This window comes from Theropithecus gelada, chromosome 5 (assembly GCF_003255815.1).
Source record: "Theropithecus gelada isolate Dixy chromosome 5, Tgel_1.0, whole genome shotgun sequence".
NCBI classification, from domain to species: domain Eukaryota; kingdom Metazoa; phylum Chordata; class Mammalia; order Primates; family Cercopithecidae; genus Theropithecus; species Theropithecus gelada.
In genome coordinates, this window is record NC_037672.1 from 183,539,715 (window position 1) to 183,553,635 (window position 13,921).

The 13,921-nt window shown below is 44.0% G+C and overlaps 1 protein-coding gene across 4 annotated transcripts in view; it reads right to left on the reverse strand.

Moving 5' to 3' along the window:
* The window catches only part of FAT1 (FAT atypical cadherin 1), a 148,168-nt gene that overhangs the window by 122,014 nt on the left and 12,233 nt on the right, over positions 1–13,921 (reverse strand). For all 4 annotated transcript variants that reach the window (XM_025384996.1, XM_025384995.1, XM_025384994.1 and 1 more), the window contains exon 2: positions 4,646–7,928. In XM_025384996.1, coding sequence (XP_025240781.1) covers positions 4,646–7,910 — 3,265 coding nt within the window. In that variant the 5' untranslated portion in view covers positions 7,911–7,928. The remainder of the gene's footprint in view (positions 1–4,645; positions 7,929–13,921) is intronic.

Here is a 13,921-nt window from a genome sequence, read left to right on the forward strand (position 1 = left end):
CGAGGCCAGGTGCCGACCTCCACACAGGTGACACAGAGACAAGGTCAGGAGCCGACCTCCACACAGGGGACACAGAGACGAGGCCAGGTGCCGACCTCCACACAGGTGACACAGAGACAAGGTCAGGAGCTGACCTCCACACAGGTGACACAGGGATGAGGCCAGGAGCCGACCTCCAAACAGGTGACACAGGGATGAGGCCAGGAGCCGACCTCCACACAGGTGACACAGGGATGGTGCTCCAACACCCTCCATCATGTGTATACAGCCATTTTCTCTTAAGAAAAATGTCCTCGTTTCCCCTCCCGTATTTCATGAATGCTGACTTATCCTGTGCCAACGGCTACAGTTCCATATTAACTTATTCCCAGTCTTTTCATCAAAATGTAAATTTCAATCCTGAAACCAGGACTGGGATGCTAAAAGTAACACAGCAGTAATATGTTTAGAAATCTGCTCTTATCTTAATGAAAAACATGGTCTCCCCACATAAGTAGAGTCAGAAGGGGACACACTCGTCCTGGCTGCTTTGTACACTAACAGCCAAACACAGAACCAAACTACTCTAGACTGAAGGTCAAATTCATTCCAGGGCATCCTGCACGCAATACACACATCAGGGAACAGACCTCAACTCAACACTGCTTCAACACCGACTTCTATTTGCAATTTCTACAAAATCTTCTGGCCAGGCATTTTTCTAGACATTACCTTAGTTTTTAAAATTAACAAAAAGCTGCAGCATTTTACTGGTGCTCAAGCAATAATTAACTTAGTAAGTACCCATCAGTTAAGAACACTAAGCTGAATTTATTCCACACACTCACAGGAGGGATGCTCCAGATTCTGTTCTGCTTAAATTACAGGAAAACCTGTTGAAGCTTACAACAAAGCAACAGAGAATGGATCTGAAGTAGAAGAGGGGGTTGGATGCTGAGAAGCACGCCGGGCAAACCAGTCCCTGAATGTGAGATTCCACAGGCTTCCAAGATCTTTACTCCACTAAACATCTTCGTTAAATCTACTCTATAACCCTCACTGCAGGCCTTACGGACAGCAATCTGAGGAGGAGAATCTTAATTAGAGCTCTGGAGACCGGCTCTCTAACAAGACCGACTTTCCAAGTAATTTTTCACATGGCACTCTCCCCCTCCAAACCGCACATGGAAGGGCGGTCACGTGGCATGGATCCGTCAGAACAGTTCACCCACGTCCAGAGGCCTCTCCAGGAAGGGCAGATGACACCGCAAGCCCTGCGGGAGTCTGCGCCCGCCATCCCCACTCTGCCATTACGCCTTCTCTCGCTGCAAAGCCGTTTGCAAAACATGTACAAAACACAGGGCTAACAGGACTGTCCATTTGGTAACAGATTTCTAGGTAGTCCATAGAATTTCTACTTCTACAAAAACAGAAAACTACCTTTCAGAAGAGGTTTCCAATTTAAGCGGATTTAAAGAGAAGAAAAGGAAAGATGTTAAAATAGAACTTCATTCAGCTTACTGGATAGGTTCTCTGTTCTGTGAGAAGTATATAAATGATACACATATTTGACCAGGTTGAAATAGGTAAAACATGACAAAAATTTGGTTATAATTCTCAACCAACACTAGTAGCTTTAAGTTAAGACAAAGGCAAGAAGCGAACAGTTACGTGGACAGGTTGTTGGTTCCCAGAGCCACAGCACTCCTGCACAGGCTCATATTAATTAGCGCAATATTAAATGCACCAACTAGGCAAAGCGAGACCCTGGCGGAAACGGGCAATGGGCAGCGTGTGAAGTTCCAGCAAGCACCAACCTGGCCTGGGCCGGGCACACGCCCGCGCACACCGAGCTGTAGTGCCGTCTCTGGCGGCCCCCACAGTGGGTCCTCAACCGCCCCTCCACTACTTCACCTGACATGCATCTTTCCACACTTCCGTCGTGCCCTAGAAATTAGTTAAGACACACTCCAAGTGAATAATGAGCATGCCTAATTTTAGCCAACAAAATATACTGATTTTTCCTAAAGGAGTTTCTACACTGTGATACCAATTGTCCTGCCAGGAATCTCTGATGAAATAACTTGGACTGATAATTCTTCTGCCAAAAAATGTATCTTGTAACGAATACAAGGTCCAATGTGTAAATATTATTCTAACACTTTTATTCATTTCCAAAAGCATATAAACATAAGTCTACTGTACACTACTTATTTTCTCTGTAAAGCAAGGACCACAGAATAAATGACCTGCAAATTTCCAGCTTCTCTCTCGCCTTTAAATCTCAGTATTTACACAAATGTGTAACAGTTTCTTATATACTTACCAACCCCACTGCCATAATCCCAACACCTGCCCGCCCTCCCACTAAATTACTACTGGAAAAGTCTGGCACTGCCCTTTCTGGAAAATGCCATAAATCTATTTTGGGACACCACCTCATTTGGCTGGTGGTTTCCTTATTTTTTTTTTCTCGGTAGTAAAAATATCCCAATGTCTTAAATGTATAGGTGAAAAACACTAGCTTCCAAATGATTCCTTAAAAAGCAACAATAAAAATACTCCTCATTTGAAAGAAAAAACCCAAAAGCCAGTGTTCATCTAAAGTCATGAGGAGAATTTAAATTAAGGTTTTGGTTCCATTTTCTGTCTCAACTTTAACTTTTAACAGTTCTTTATAGGCTTTTGAAACCTACTTTGGAGAAGAAAAAAAAGTAGAAACAACTGTTCTTCAAAAATTTTACAAAAACAGTTTGATTCAGCATCAGTTATTAAATTTGGGGTATTTTCCTACGTTGAAACTGTATCTGAAAATTCTAACTTATATTTGACAGATAAAATGATAAAAAAGACATTTTACTCTTCAGAGGATTATCAAATGCTGTTGATTATGCTATTTTCTCTTGAAATAAACTAATTATGGGTATTTTAGATAGTGATATATATAGTCTGTAAACTTAATACATAGGCCATATGCTAGTGGCATATAACCAATAGAAAAAGAATTCCTTGCATTAATATAAGCACAAAAATATATTACAACTTCCAAAATAACTTTTTTTTTTTTTTTTTTTGAGACAGAGTCTGGCTCTGATGCCCAGGCTGAACTGCAGTGGCACAATCACAGTTCACTCCAGCCTCGACCTCCTGGACTCAAGTCATCCTCCCACCTCAGCCTCCCAAGTAGCTGGGACTAAAGGTGTACCACCAGCCCAGCTTTTTTGTTTTTTTTCTTTTGGTGGAAATGAGGTTTTGCTGTTACCCAGGCTGGTCTGGAACTCCTGGCCTCAGGCAGTCCTCCCACCTGCGCTTCCCAAAGTGCTGCGATTACAGGTGTGAGCCATTGCACCCAGCCCAAAATAATGCATTTCTAAACAGTAGCTACATTTTTCATGTGCTACACACCTATTACATGTGGGCATGGATCCCAGGGTGGGTGTTGATTGAAGACTTTTTTGGGTTTTTTTGTGTGTGGTATTACTGAATATATGAAGTTTGAAGGTAATTTTTAAAAGGTCCCTTTTAGAATGCACAGATTTATAAAGTACACATGGATGAGATTAGTAAACAAATTGGGCCCCCCAACTATTGCTGATGAGTGCTTTGATCACCCCTTTTCTATTTCCACTATCATTCTCAGAGGGCAGGACATGAAAAGCCAACACACGCATTCATTTACTCATGTAGTCTTTTCACACTGATTGAACAGCTTTTACGTGCCAGGCGCTTTTTGCTAGGTGCTAAAGATAGACGACGCAGGGGCTAAAAGCCTGCCCTGAAAGGCTCACCCTCCATCAGGACATATTGACACATAACTAAACAATATCTGTGTAGCAAGACCGAGGTATGTACAAAGTGCAGTACAGGCACTTCCTAGCTTGAACTGCTGCCTTGGAGGTCCTGGTTTCAGAATTACAACAAAGCACTGCTACCATGAATAAACCTACCACACGCCAGGAGTTTTCCCGAGTTCTTTCACTCTACCCTCACTTAAACCTTCTAGTAATTCTAAGTGTCCCCATATAGGAGAGGAAAAAGTTAGTTCTAAGAAGTAATTTGCTTGGCCAAGATCACCAATTATCAACTAGAAGAGCCAGGATTCCAAGCCAGGTCTTTCCAGTTCAACACGCCACTATCCTGCCTCTGCCTCTCAACCAAAATCTAGACAAGGTACTAAGTGAAGACCACATTAGAGAAGTTTTGGCACATAATCTCTGCATGCACTGGATAACTCTGCAGGTGCGCAGCAACCTCTGAATGGCATGCCAGATGATAGTAACAGTTTTTCTAAGTATGAGCCTGCAAATACACTGACTGAAAAAAATTGGAAAGGCTTCTCAAAGTTAGAAAAAAACCATAATGATGCTTTTGACAATAGAGTACAAATTTGGAGATCAGTATCAGTGGGAACAATTTCAACATATTCCTGGTCTTTTACTCACTTGACGCCACTTAAATCATTCAGGCCCTTTTGTTTCCATCTTCATGGCTTACGACGAATAAACATACCTACATACAGCGGCCGGGCCAAAACAATATTCACATGCACATCTACACCGAGCCCAAACAACAACTGGGAATCGTGAAGAAGCTGTCACAGGGCAGATGGTTAAAAAAAAAAAACATGGAAGAGGGTATCAAATGAAAGCAATGAAAACATATTTACCTGTCTCTTCACCTATTTTGAAAACACCAACGCCAGAACCATCTCTAATGGAGTATCGGATCTCCCCATCTCTTCCGGCGTCCTCATCATGAGCCGACACTGTCATTACCAACGAACCAACAGGCGCGTCTTCCTTCACCGCCCCCCTTTCCACAAAGCTGGAAAACACCGGTGGGTGCAAGTTCTCATTCACATCAACCACCTCAACTTCAACATAGCAAGTAGAAGACAGAGAAACTGGCTTCCCCTTGTCTTTGGCCCTCACAGTGAGATTATACACTTGCTTCTTCTCAAAATCCAACTGCTGGACGATTCTAACTGCTCCACTGAGTTTATCCACATCAAAGTTTCCTTCTCCGTGGTCCATAAGGCTGTATCTCACTTGACCAGACTGACCTAAATCAGGATCGTGGGCTTCTAACCACATGATGACGGTTCCTTCTGGAAGATCCTCTCGGACTTTCACACGATAATTAGGGGGAATAAATTTAGGGGGGTTGTCATTAACATCTTCTAGTGATACTTTCAAAAGGACCGTGGAGAACAGCTGGGGCTCTTCTCTGGCTTGGTCCCTGGCTTCAATCTTTAAGTAGTGCTCATGCTGCAGTTCTCGATCCAGAGGGTGCGTGATTTTAACAACACCAGTCGCGCTGTCAATTGAAAACTTATCTGTGTCTGTAAGAATTGAGTACGTCACGTGTCCATTGGGCCCTAGGTCTTTATCTGTGGCTTCAACCTGGATGATTTCACTATGTACCTCCTTGTCTTCACTCACTTCCACAAAATAGCTCTCCTGTAAAAACTCAGGTGGATTATCATTGGCATCGACAACCACAACATCTAGAAGACGCCACGCAGCCTTCTGGGGTATCCCAAGGTCATAGACGCTAATATTCAGGGTGTACTTGTCCGTTGTTTCACGGTCAAGAGGAGATAAAATTTTCAGCATTCCTGTTTCCATGTCAATCATGAAGCAACTATCCTCATTTCCTCCAGAAATAGCATAGACCAGTTTTCCATTGAAGCCAGTGTCAAGGTCAGTGGAATTCATGAAAATTACACTGGAACCCACAGGCTGGTTTTCCTTTACTTGAATACCAGTCGGAAGAGTGCTTCTAAACTGTGGTATGTGAGCGTTGACAGAGTGAGAATCAAAGAAAATATCCTCCACGTCTCCCTGGTTGTGCAATTTATTTGCCTGCAGGAGTTTCTCTGCCAGCATTTTGGCAACACCAGTCTCTTCACAGTGCAAGTTTACCAGCTTGCGACTGGCAGCCACTGTGATGTTGATATATAACGGCGTGGCAAAATTTTCTCCATCTGTAGCTGTGATTCTCAGACTGTGAAAAGACACCTTTGCACCTAAGCCAGCCATTAGCGACTGCTTCAAGGACAATACCCCAGAGTGGGGGTTTAAACTGAACAAATCCAGTTCATTTCCAGCTTCAATCTGATACTGTACCAGCTGAAGTTCATCTGCATCAATAGCAGAAACAGTAGTTATTTGCTCTCCCACGCCTAGATCTCGGGGAATTGTCCCTTCACAATTTATTTTCTCAAACAAAGGTGTGTTGTCATTCAAGTTATTGAGAGTGATTGTAGCAAGGACTTCGGCCTCCCGGCGGTACGGCAAGCCCCAGTCTGATGCACGAATCCTCAGAGTATAAACCCGAGGCATCAGTTCGTAGTCCAGGTTTTCTGACGTACTCACAGCACCAGTGAAATGGTCAATCACAAACGGCACATGATTTAAATTTGTGATACTGTATGTCACGTATCCATTCTCACCCTCGTCAGGGTCTACGGCACTCAGGCTCATGACAGTAGTACCGATGGGCACATTCTCATCAAAAGCAGCTTTGTATGCTGTGTGGGTAAATTCAGGGGGATTGCTATTTGCACCTAAGACTTTCACCAAGACCTTGGTGGAGGCTTTTCTGTCACTTGTTGTTACTTCGAGTTCAAAATGGGCTGCCTGCTGTTTTTTAACTGGTTCTAAAATAGAAATGAGACCAGTGTTGTAATTTAAACTGAATTTAGCTTTTCCAGGTGTACTTTTAAAAACATACCTCAAATGGGAATAACCAGGAATGGCCTTTACCATGACCACAGGAGTGTTAGGAGGAGCAAATTCACTTATTTCTGCTCTGTACACATCCTTTTCAAACTTGACTGGCCCGGCTTTGAACTGTGGAGAAGTCACGTGAATTACTTTAACAGAAGAGAACTGGGGCGGAGTTCCTTTATCTTTAGCCTGTAGTGTGAGATTGTAGCCGAAAGGATGACTGTCCCAATCAACGCCACTGATGGCTTTGACTTTATACTCCTTACTCCCTGGAAAGGACCTCACGGTTCTGAACTGCTGGAGAAGGTCGCCTGCCACGATGCTTAAAGACGCTATTTCACCATTGGCCCCCTGATCACAGTCATCCACTGTCACGATGGCGTATGTTGGGTCTCTGTCCAGCTCTGACGGTGACAACGTCACTGCTGTTATCACAGGAGCACATTCGTTGGCCTGTTCGATGTGCACCGTCAGCCTGGCCATGCTGCTGATGCCACTGCTCCCATACAATTTCATTCCACGGTCCACAGCGAGGATTTCCATCTCATACAGCTTGGTCTCTAGGTAATCAAGTCTACCAGTTAACACTATCACACCACTGGTTGGGTGAATAGCAAACATATCTGTTCGATCTTTAAAGCTGTAGTAAAATTCCCCATTGGTTCCTATGTCTGCGTCTGTGGCGCTGACTCTTGCAATACTGGTCCTTATGGCTGTGTTTTCAGGTAAAGAAACGCTGTATGAGGTGGGTGAGAATAACGGTCTCAAGTCATTTGTATCCAGCACCTGCACCCTGACCTTTGTTCGCGCCTCTGTATTAGTATTTTTTTCAACTGCTTTCACTGTCAATGTGTAGTGGTCTTTCACTTCTCTATTAAGAATAGCTGTATTTCCTCCTTTGGTCCTTATTCTTAGAAAGCAAAAGTCTCCGAGAACGTACTCTTCAGCTTTGAACAGGTTTTCACTGTCTCCGGAGACAATTTTGTACCTTACTTCCCACGATGGATGTGTCATGTAAATACCCATCTTGACAGGATGCCCCACGTAAGTCTTAGCTGCAGAGTTCTCATGCACCGTGACGTTGTACTGGAGATGTGTAAACTGTAGAGGAGTCTGTTCAAGTCTTTGGCTGCCATCACTGTCTCCAAAATGTTGGAGGAGGAGGAGCAGAAGCAGAAGCAAGGCTGAATGTCTCCCCATTGCTTAACTCTCAGGAATCTGAAACAGAAGAAATCAGAATCGTTACCGTGGGGAATAAAACAAGCGAAAGCGTGTAATTGTTTTAAAACTCTCATTTAAACAAATATTTTCCATATACATGGAATATAAATAAATGCAACGGTTTGGGATTTTTTTCATGTTTTCCAATATAAGTATCAACATTCTTGTAACATATCTAGAATTACTAAAACTTAACAAAAACTTCCTTTTCATTTTTGAATGACAAGGTCCTATCTTTCATATTTAAACAACTCAAAAATCTTCATGAGTATCAAATGAAAGACTACTAACTGTAACAATCAAGTTATATTTTTATATTTAAATGGTTAAGGCAAATATAAGCAACCATTAAAAAGTAATGAACATTGTTTACATTTACTTACATACAACGAATTAAATGATCAAAAGCTGGCAAACTTAATGCCCCTACAGTATTGTGAGAATGCAAAGCTTCTGACAACTAATTCAGAAAAAACAAAAGCCAGCAGTGCTTTTACATGGCGCCCCATAACAACAGCTCGTAATCTCCTTTCAAAATTTATCCTGAAATTATGTTATTTCTGTATAAGAATGGTTAAGTTCACTCCCTACATAATGTAAGGGTTTACTGTCTCATTCAGCTCTATATAACTACTTAAAGGTATTAAAACAATTATATCATCAAGTCTGATACTTAACACCAACATAAGCCCGAAAGAAAGGCAATTTACAAAAGAAAAACCAGAATTCAGCAGTTTGATGTCAAGCAGTGCTTTTCCTAAGTCAATGAAGCAAATCTTACCAACTATATCAACGTTTTATCACCACTGCTGTCAACATCCAGTTGTTCACGGAATGCCTCCTATCTTCCGGGCCCCGAACAACCTGTCTCCCCAGGCCCCTCCATGAGAACATGACACACACACATAAAAGCTAAATCTTCTAAGCTAACACACATAAAGGGTCAGATCAATGTGTTAATACATGGTGGCAGACCCTGCAGGAGAGTCCCTGGGTGACTGGCGGAGGAAAGAGGGAAACCGAAGAAATGAAGAAAACGTTGCCTTTAACAAACGGCAAATGGGAAGGTGGGCGAAGTCCACTGGGCTGAGGTCTGGCCAGGGAAGCAGGACAGTTATTTTCAGATCAACTGTTCCCCTTTGCCAACAAATTCATCTTGTAAATCAATGCAGCTTCGCTAAACGCCCCAGCACGGCTGGTAGAGGACAGCACTGTGATCTTGCAAAGTTACTCTCAAATTAATATTCACAAAATGTGAATGCCACCAGAGGTAAACGAAGAGCAAACTGGAGGGTGGGTTTGACAGCCCAGTTGAAATTGGCACAACAACATTAATTTATAGTATCTTAACTTAGCTACTGCCAACTCTGCCCCGTAAGTCCTTGCCTTAGGGGGAAGAAAAGACCTGATGTGCTTAAAGCAATTAAAGCTTAATTGATACTGAATCACGTTCAAGTTGGCCACCCTAACTTGTTCTTTCGCTATGATGCCTTCTCCTCTCCAGATAAAGTCAGAAATTAGACAGATTTTTGGCTTCCAGGAGAACAATTATCATTTAAACAAAATAAGAAAACAATTTTCTCCCAAAACTATCTCTTTAAGTATCTCCATTTAGTCAACAGTTCTAATACTCAGGGAAATCTGAATATTATAAAATAATCTTGTAATTTTATCAAAACAAACGAAAAGTTCAATTCAACCTACAGGTATGGAGGACCTTATTAGACAGAACCTTGTATGGTGTTAAAGAATAAAAGACAAAGATCCCAATCCCAAGGGATTTACAAACTAGAAATAAAAATACATATAAAGAGGCTGGGCGCGGTGGCTCACACCTGTAATCCCAGCACTTTGGGAGGCCAAGGCAGGCAGATCCCTTGAGCTCAGAAGTTCAAGATCAGCCTGGCCAACATGGTGAAACCCTGTCTCTACTAAAAATACAAAAATTAGCAGGATGTGGTGGTGCATGCCTGTAATCTCAGCTACTCCAGAGGCCAAGGCAGCGGAATCACTCGAACCCAGGAGGCAGAGGCTGCAGTGAGCCAAGATCGCACCATTGCACTCCAGGCTGGGCAACAGAGCTAAACTCTGTCTCAAAAACAGAAAAACAAAACCAAAAACACTTGGATGATGTTTAGCAAGCAGTGTCTTTTGTTTCAGGAGACACATTATATTTTAGGAGATATTTTTACCATCATCCACTATACAACAAAGTATTATACTAGGATTCTATTGCAAGTACTTGAAGTATTTTTGCTTAATTCCACATACAAAGTTATCATGCAGCCATTAAAAAGGTAAGATAGCACTCTGTATGTTGACATATGTCATGCAGCCATTAAAAAGGTAAGCTAGTACTCTGTATGTTGACATACGTCATGCAGCCATTAAAACGGTAAGATAGCACTCTGTATGTTGACATACGTCTCGCTATATTAACTGGAAAAACGAAGCTGATCCTATGTATGTTTGTTTAAAAAAGAGGAGAAGGGGGTGCAGATAAAATGTACCCACGGATACAGTTTAAAATGGACAGAAGAGTCGAGGCAGACAAGCAGCTGTTCACAGCGGTAACTTTTAGAGAACCGGCAGAGAAACAGGCAGCTGAGGAAGTGATTACAGCGGCATTTGTCTCTCCCATGGACTTTTTAGCACGAGTATGTGTTATCTTTACCATCCATTCACCCCTTCCATTAATTATTTAATTCCTTTTACACAGGTTTAATAAGCGCATACTAGGCCTCAGGTGAGCTCTAGATGCTGGGGATTCAAACGTGAACCAAGTTTCCAACAAGTCCTGACGGAACACACATTTCCTGGCCAGAGACAGACAGACAGACAAGTAAACAGAGTATATCCGATGCCCATAAGTAAGTGCTAAGGAGAAAACTAAAGCAGGGCAAAGAAAAACCACGGTCCGGAACCTGAAGGAAAAGAGGGAACCCTAAATCCAAAGGGCCAGGGCTTACACTAGTGACATGCTGGGCAACTCTTAGATTCTTTGGAGCAATGGAGAGTGTTCAATATTATTCCCAGTCCCCACCAGTTAGAAGCCTGTGGCATCTCCCTCATCACCCAGCTGTGATGACTAAAAATATCTCTATCTCAAGACATTGTCAAACATCCTCCAGGGCAGAAAGTCACACCAGCAGAGAAGCACTAGATGATGGAAGCAAGAAAGGGACCACGTGGCTGGGGCACAGTGACTGAGGGACAGCAGTAAGGCCGGGGCACATGCTGAGAGAGAACCTATCATGAAAGGGGGCTTTTTTTTTTTTTTAAATAAACCTTATTTTAGAATGCTTTCAGATTTACAGAAAAGTTGCAAAGAGAGCTTCCCCTACTGTTGACATCTCGCATGAGTACATATTACACTACATACAACTAATGAATCAGTACCCATACATCATCATTAACTGCAGTCCGTACTTCACTCAGATTTGCTCAGATTTCACCCAAGACCTTCTCTCCATCCCAGAATCCCTTCCAAGACCCCACCTTATATTTAGCTGTCATGTCTCCTAAGGCTCCTCTGGAAGGTACGTTTCTCAGATTTTCCTTGCTTTTAATGATCTGGACAGTTTCGAGAAGTACTAGTCAGGTATTTTGTAGGATGTCCCTCAACTGGAATCTGATGTTTTGCTCATTCGATTGGGGTTAGGTTTTGGGGAGGAAAGCCACAGACGTAGATTGCCATTTCCATCACACCGTAGCAAGGGGTAAAATCAACCCGATGTGTCAGTGTTGATGCTGCCCCCGACCACGTGCCTGAGGTAGCGTCCGCCAGGTTCTTCAGTCAGGTTACTTTCACCCCTTCCTGTACTGTATGATTTGTAAGGTCACCACACGCAGCCCACGCTTAAGAGGTGGAGAGTTTTGCTACCCGAAATATGTAGAATTCTTCTATGAAACTGATTTGTCTATCTTCCCCTATTTATTTATTCAATTTTTTTTTCTTTTTCAGGGTCTGGCTCTCTCACCCAGGCTGGGGCGCAGTGGCACGATCTCGGCTCACTGAAGCCTTGAGCTTGTTGGGCCCAGTCTCAGTCTCCTGAGCAGCTGGGACTATACAGGTGTGCCTGTAGATTTAGACTGACAGAATTTTAGATACTCAGGGACTACCACCAAGCGTGGTATTTTTTTGTAGAGACCGGGTTTCACCATGTTGGCTGGTCTCAAACACCCAGGCTCAAGCGATTTGCCCGACTCAGCCTCCCGAACTGCTAGGATTACAGATGTGAGCCACTGCACCCAGCCTGAATCTTTTTTTTTTTCTTAAGATCAGTATGGGCCGAGCGCGGTGGCTCACGCCTGTAATCCCAGCACTTCAGGAGGCCAAGACAGGCAGATCACGAGGTCAGGAGATCAAGACCATCCTGGCTAACACAGTGAAACCCCGTCTCTACTAAAAATACAAAAAATTAGCTGGGCATGGTGGCAGGCGCCTGTAATCCCAGTTACTTGGGAAGCTGAGGCAGGAGAACAGTGTGAACCCGGGAGGCAGAGCTTGCAGTGAGCCGAGATCGCACCACTGCACTGAAGCCTGGGCCACAGAGCGAGACTCCGTCTCGATAAACAAAGATCAGTATGGACTCATGGATAAAGGACGACTTTCAGGACTTTAGAGTTTAGTATAAACCAAATGAGAAGCCCCCCGGATGATTGTGAACAGAGGAGTGCCATGGTCTAAGAAAAACGGAAAAGCCTGCGAGGCAGCCGGCAGAAGCTGGAGGGCGACCGGAGTAGTCAGAGGCTGCGGCAACAACACAGGCAGAGGGCTTGCGGGTCAGGGCACAACGGGGGCAGGGGGCAGACTCTGAATCTATTTCAGGGTTTCCTGATGCACTGGAATGGAGAGAGGAAGGGAAAGGAGGAGTCAGCAGTACCACAGAGAATGCCAAAGTGCTGAGCGTAGAGAACAAGTGGGCCAGGAACCAAGAGGGAGACAGGAGGAGCAGAATCCTTGGGGAACAGATTGGGGGGTCAGTTTTGGACAGGGTAAGATGGGAACAGCCACTGGCTATCCAAGTAAAGAATGTGAGTGGGCCGGGCGCGGTAGCTCACGCTTACAATCCCAGCACTTTAGGAGGCCCAGGCAGGCAGATCACGAGGTCAGGAGATCGAGACCATCCTGGCTAACACAGTGAAACCCCGTTTCTACGAAAAACACAAAAAATTAGCCAGGCGACGTGGCAGCGCCTGTAGTCCCAGCTCCTCGGGAGGCTGAGGCAGGAGAACGGCGGGAACCCGGGAGGCAGAGCTTGCACTGAGCCGAGATGGTGCCACTGCACTCCAGCCTGGGGACAGAGCAAGACTCCGTCTCAAAAATAAAAAATTAAAATAAAAAGACTGTGAGTGGGCAGCAGATAAGTGGGAGACTCCAGTCTGCAGACAGAAATTTGAGAGTTGTCAGAATATGAAAGATGGTATTTAAAACCACAGAACTGAATGATGTCACCAAGGAAGAGAGCAGGCGGAAGAAAAAAATCCAAGAGCAGAGCCCCAAGATTCGAAGGGCCCAAGTGGGAGGCCCAAGGGGAGACGGTGGCCACTGAGGAAGCAAAGGGAACCACAACACAGTGGTGTGATAAGAAATAGTGAGTAAATAAAGATTTTTGTGCAGTTGAAGCCTAACATTACAACTTGGAGACAACCCATAAATACTCAGTAATCCAGCAGGTGGCTCACGCCTGTAATCCCAGCACTTTGGGAGGCTAAGGTGGGCGGATCACAGGGTCAAGAGATGGAGACCATCCTGGCCAACATGGTGAAACCCCGTCTCTACTAAAAATACAAAAATTAGCTGGGTGCGGTGGTGCACGCCTGTGGTCCCAGCTACTTGGGAGGCAGAGGCAGGAGAATTGCTTGAACACGGGAGGCGGAGGTTGCAGTGAGCCGAGATCGCATCATTGCAATCCAGCCTGGGTGACAGAGCAAGACTCCATCTCAAAAAACAACAACAACAACAAAAAACCCACTCGCAAATGTTC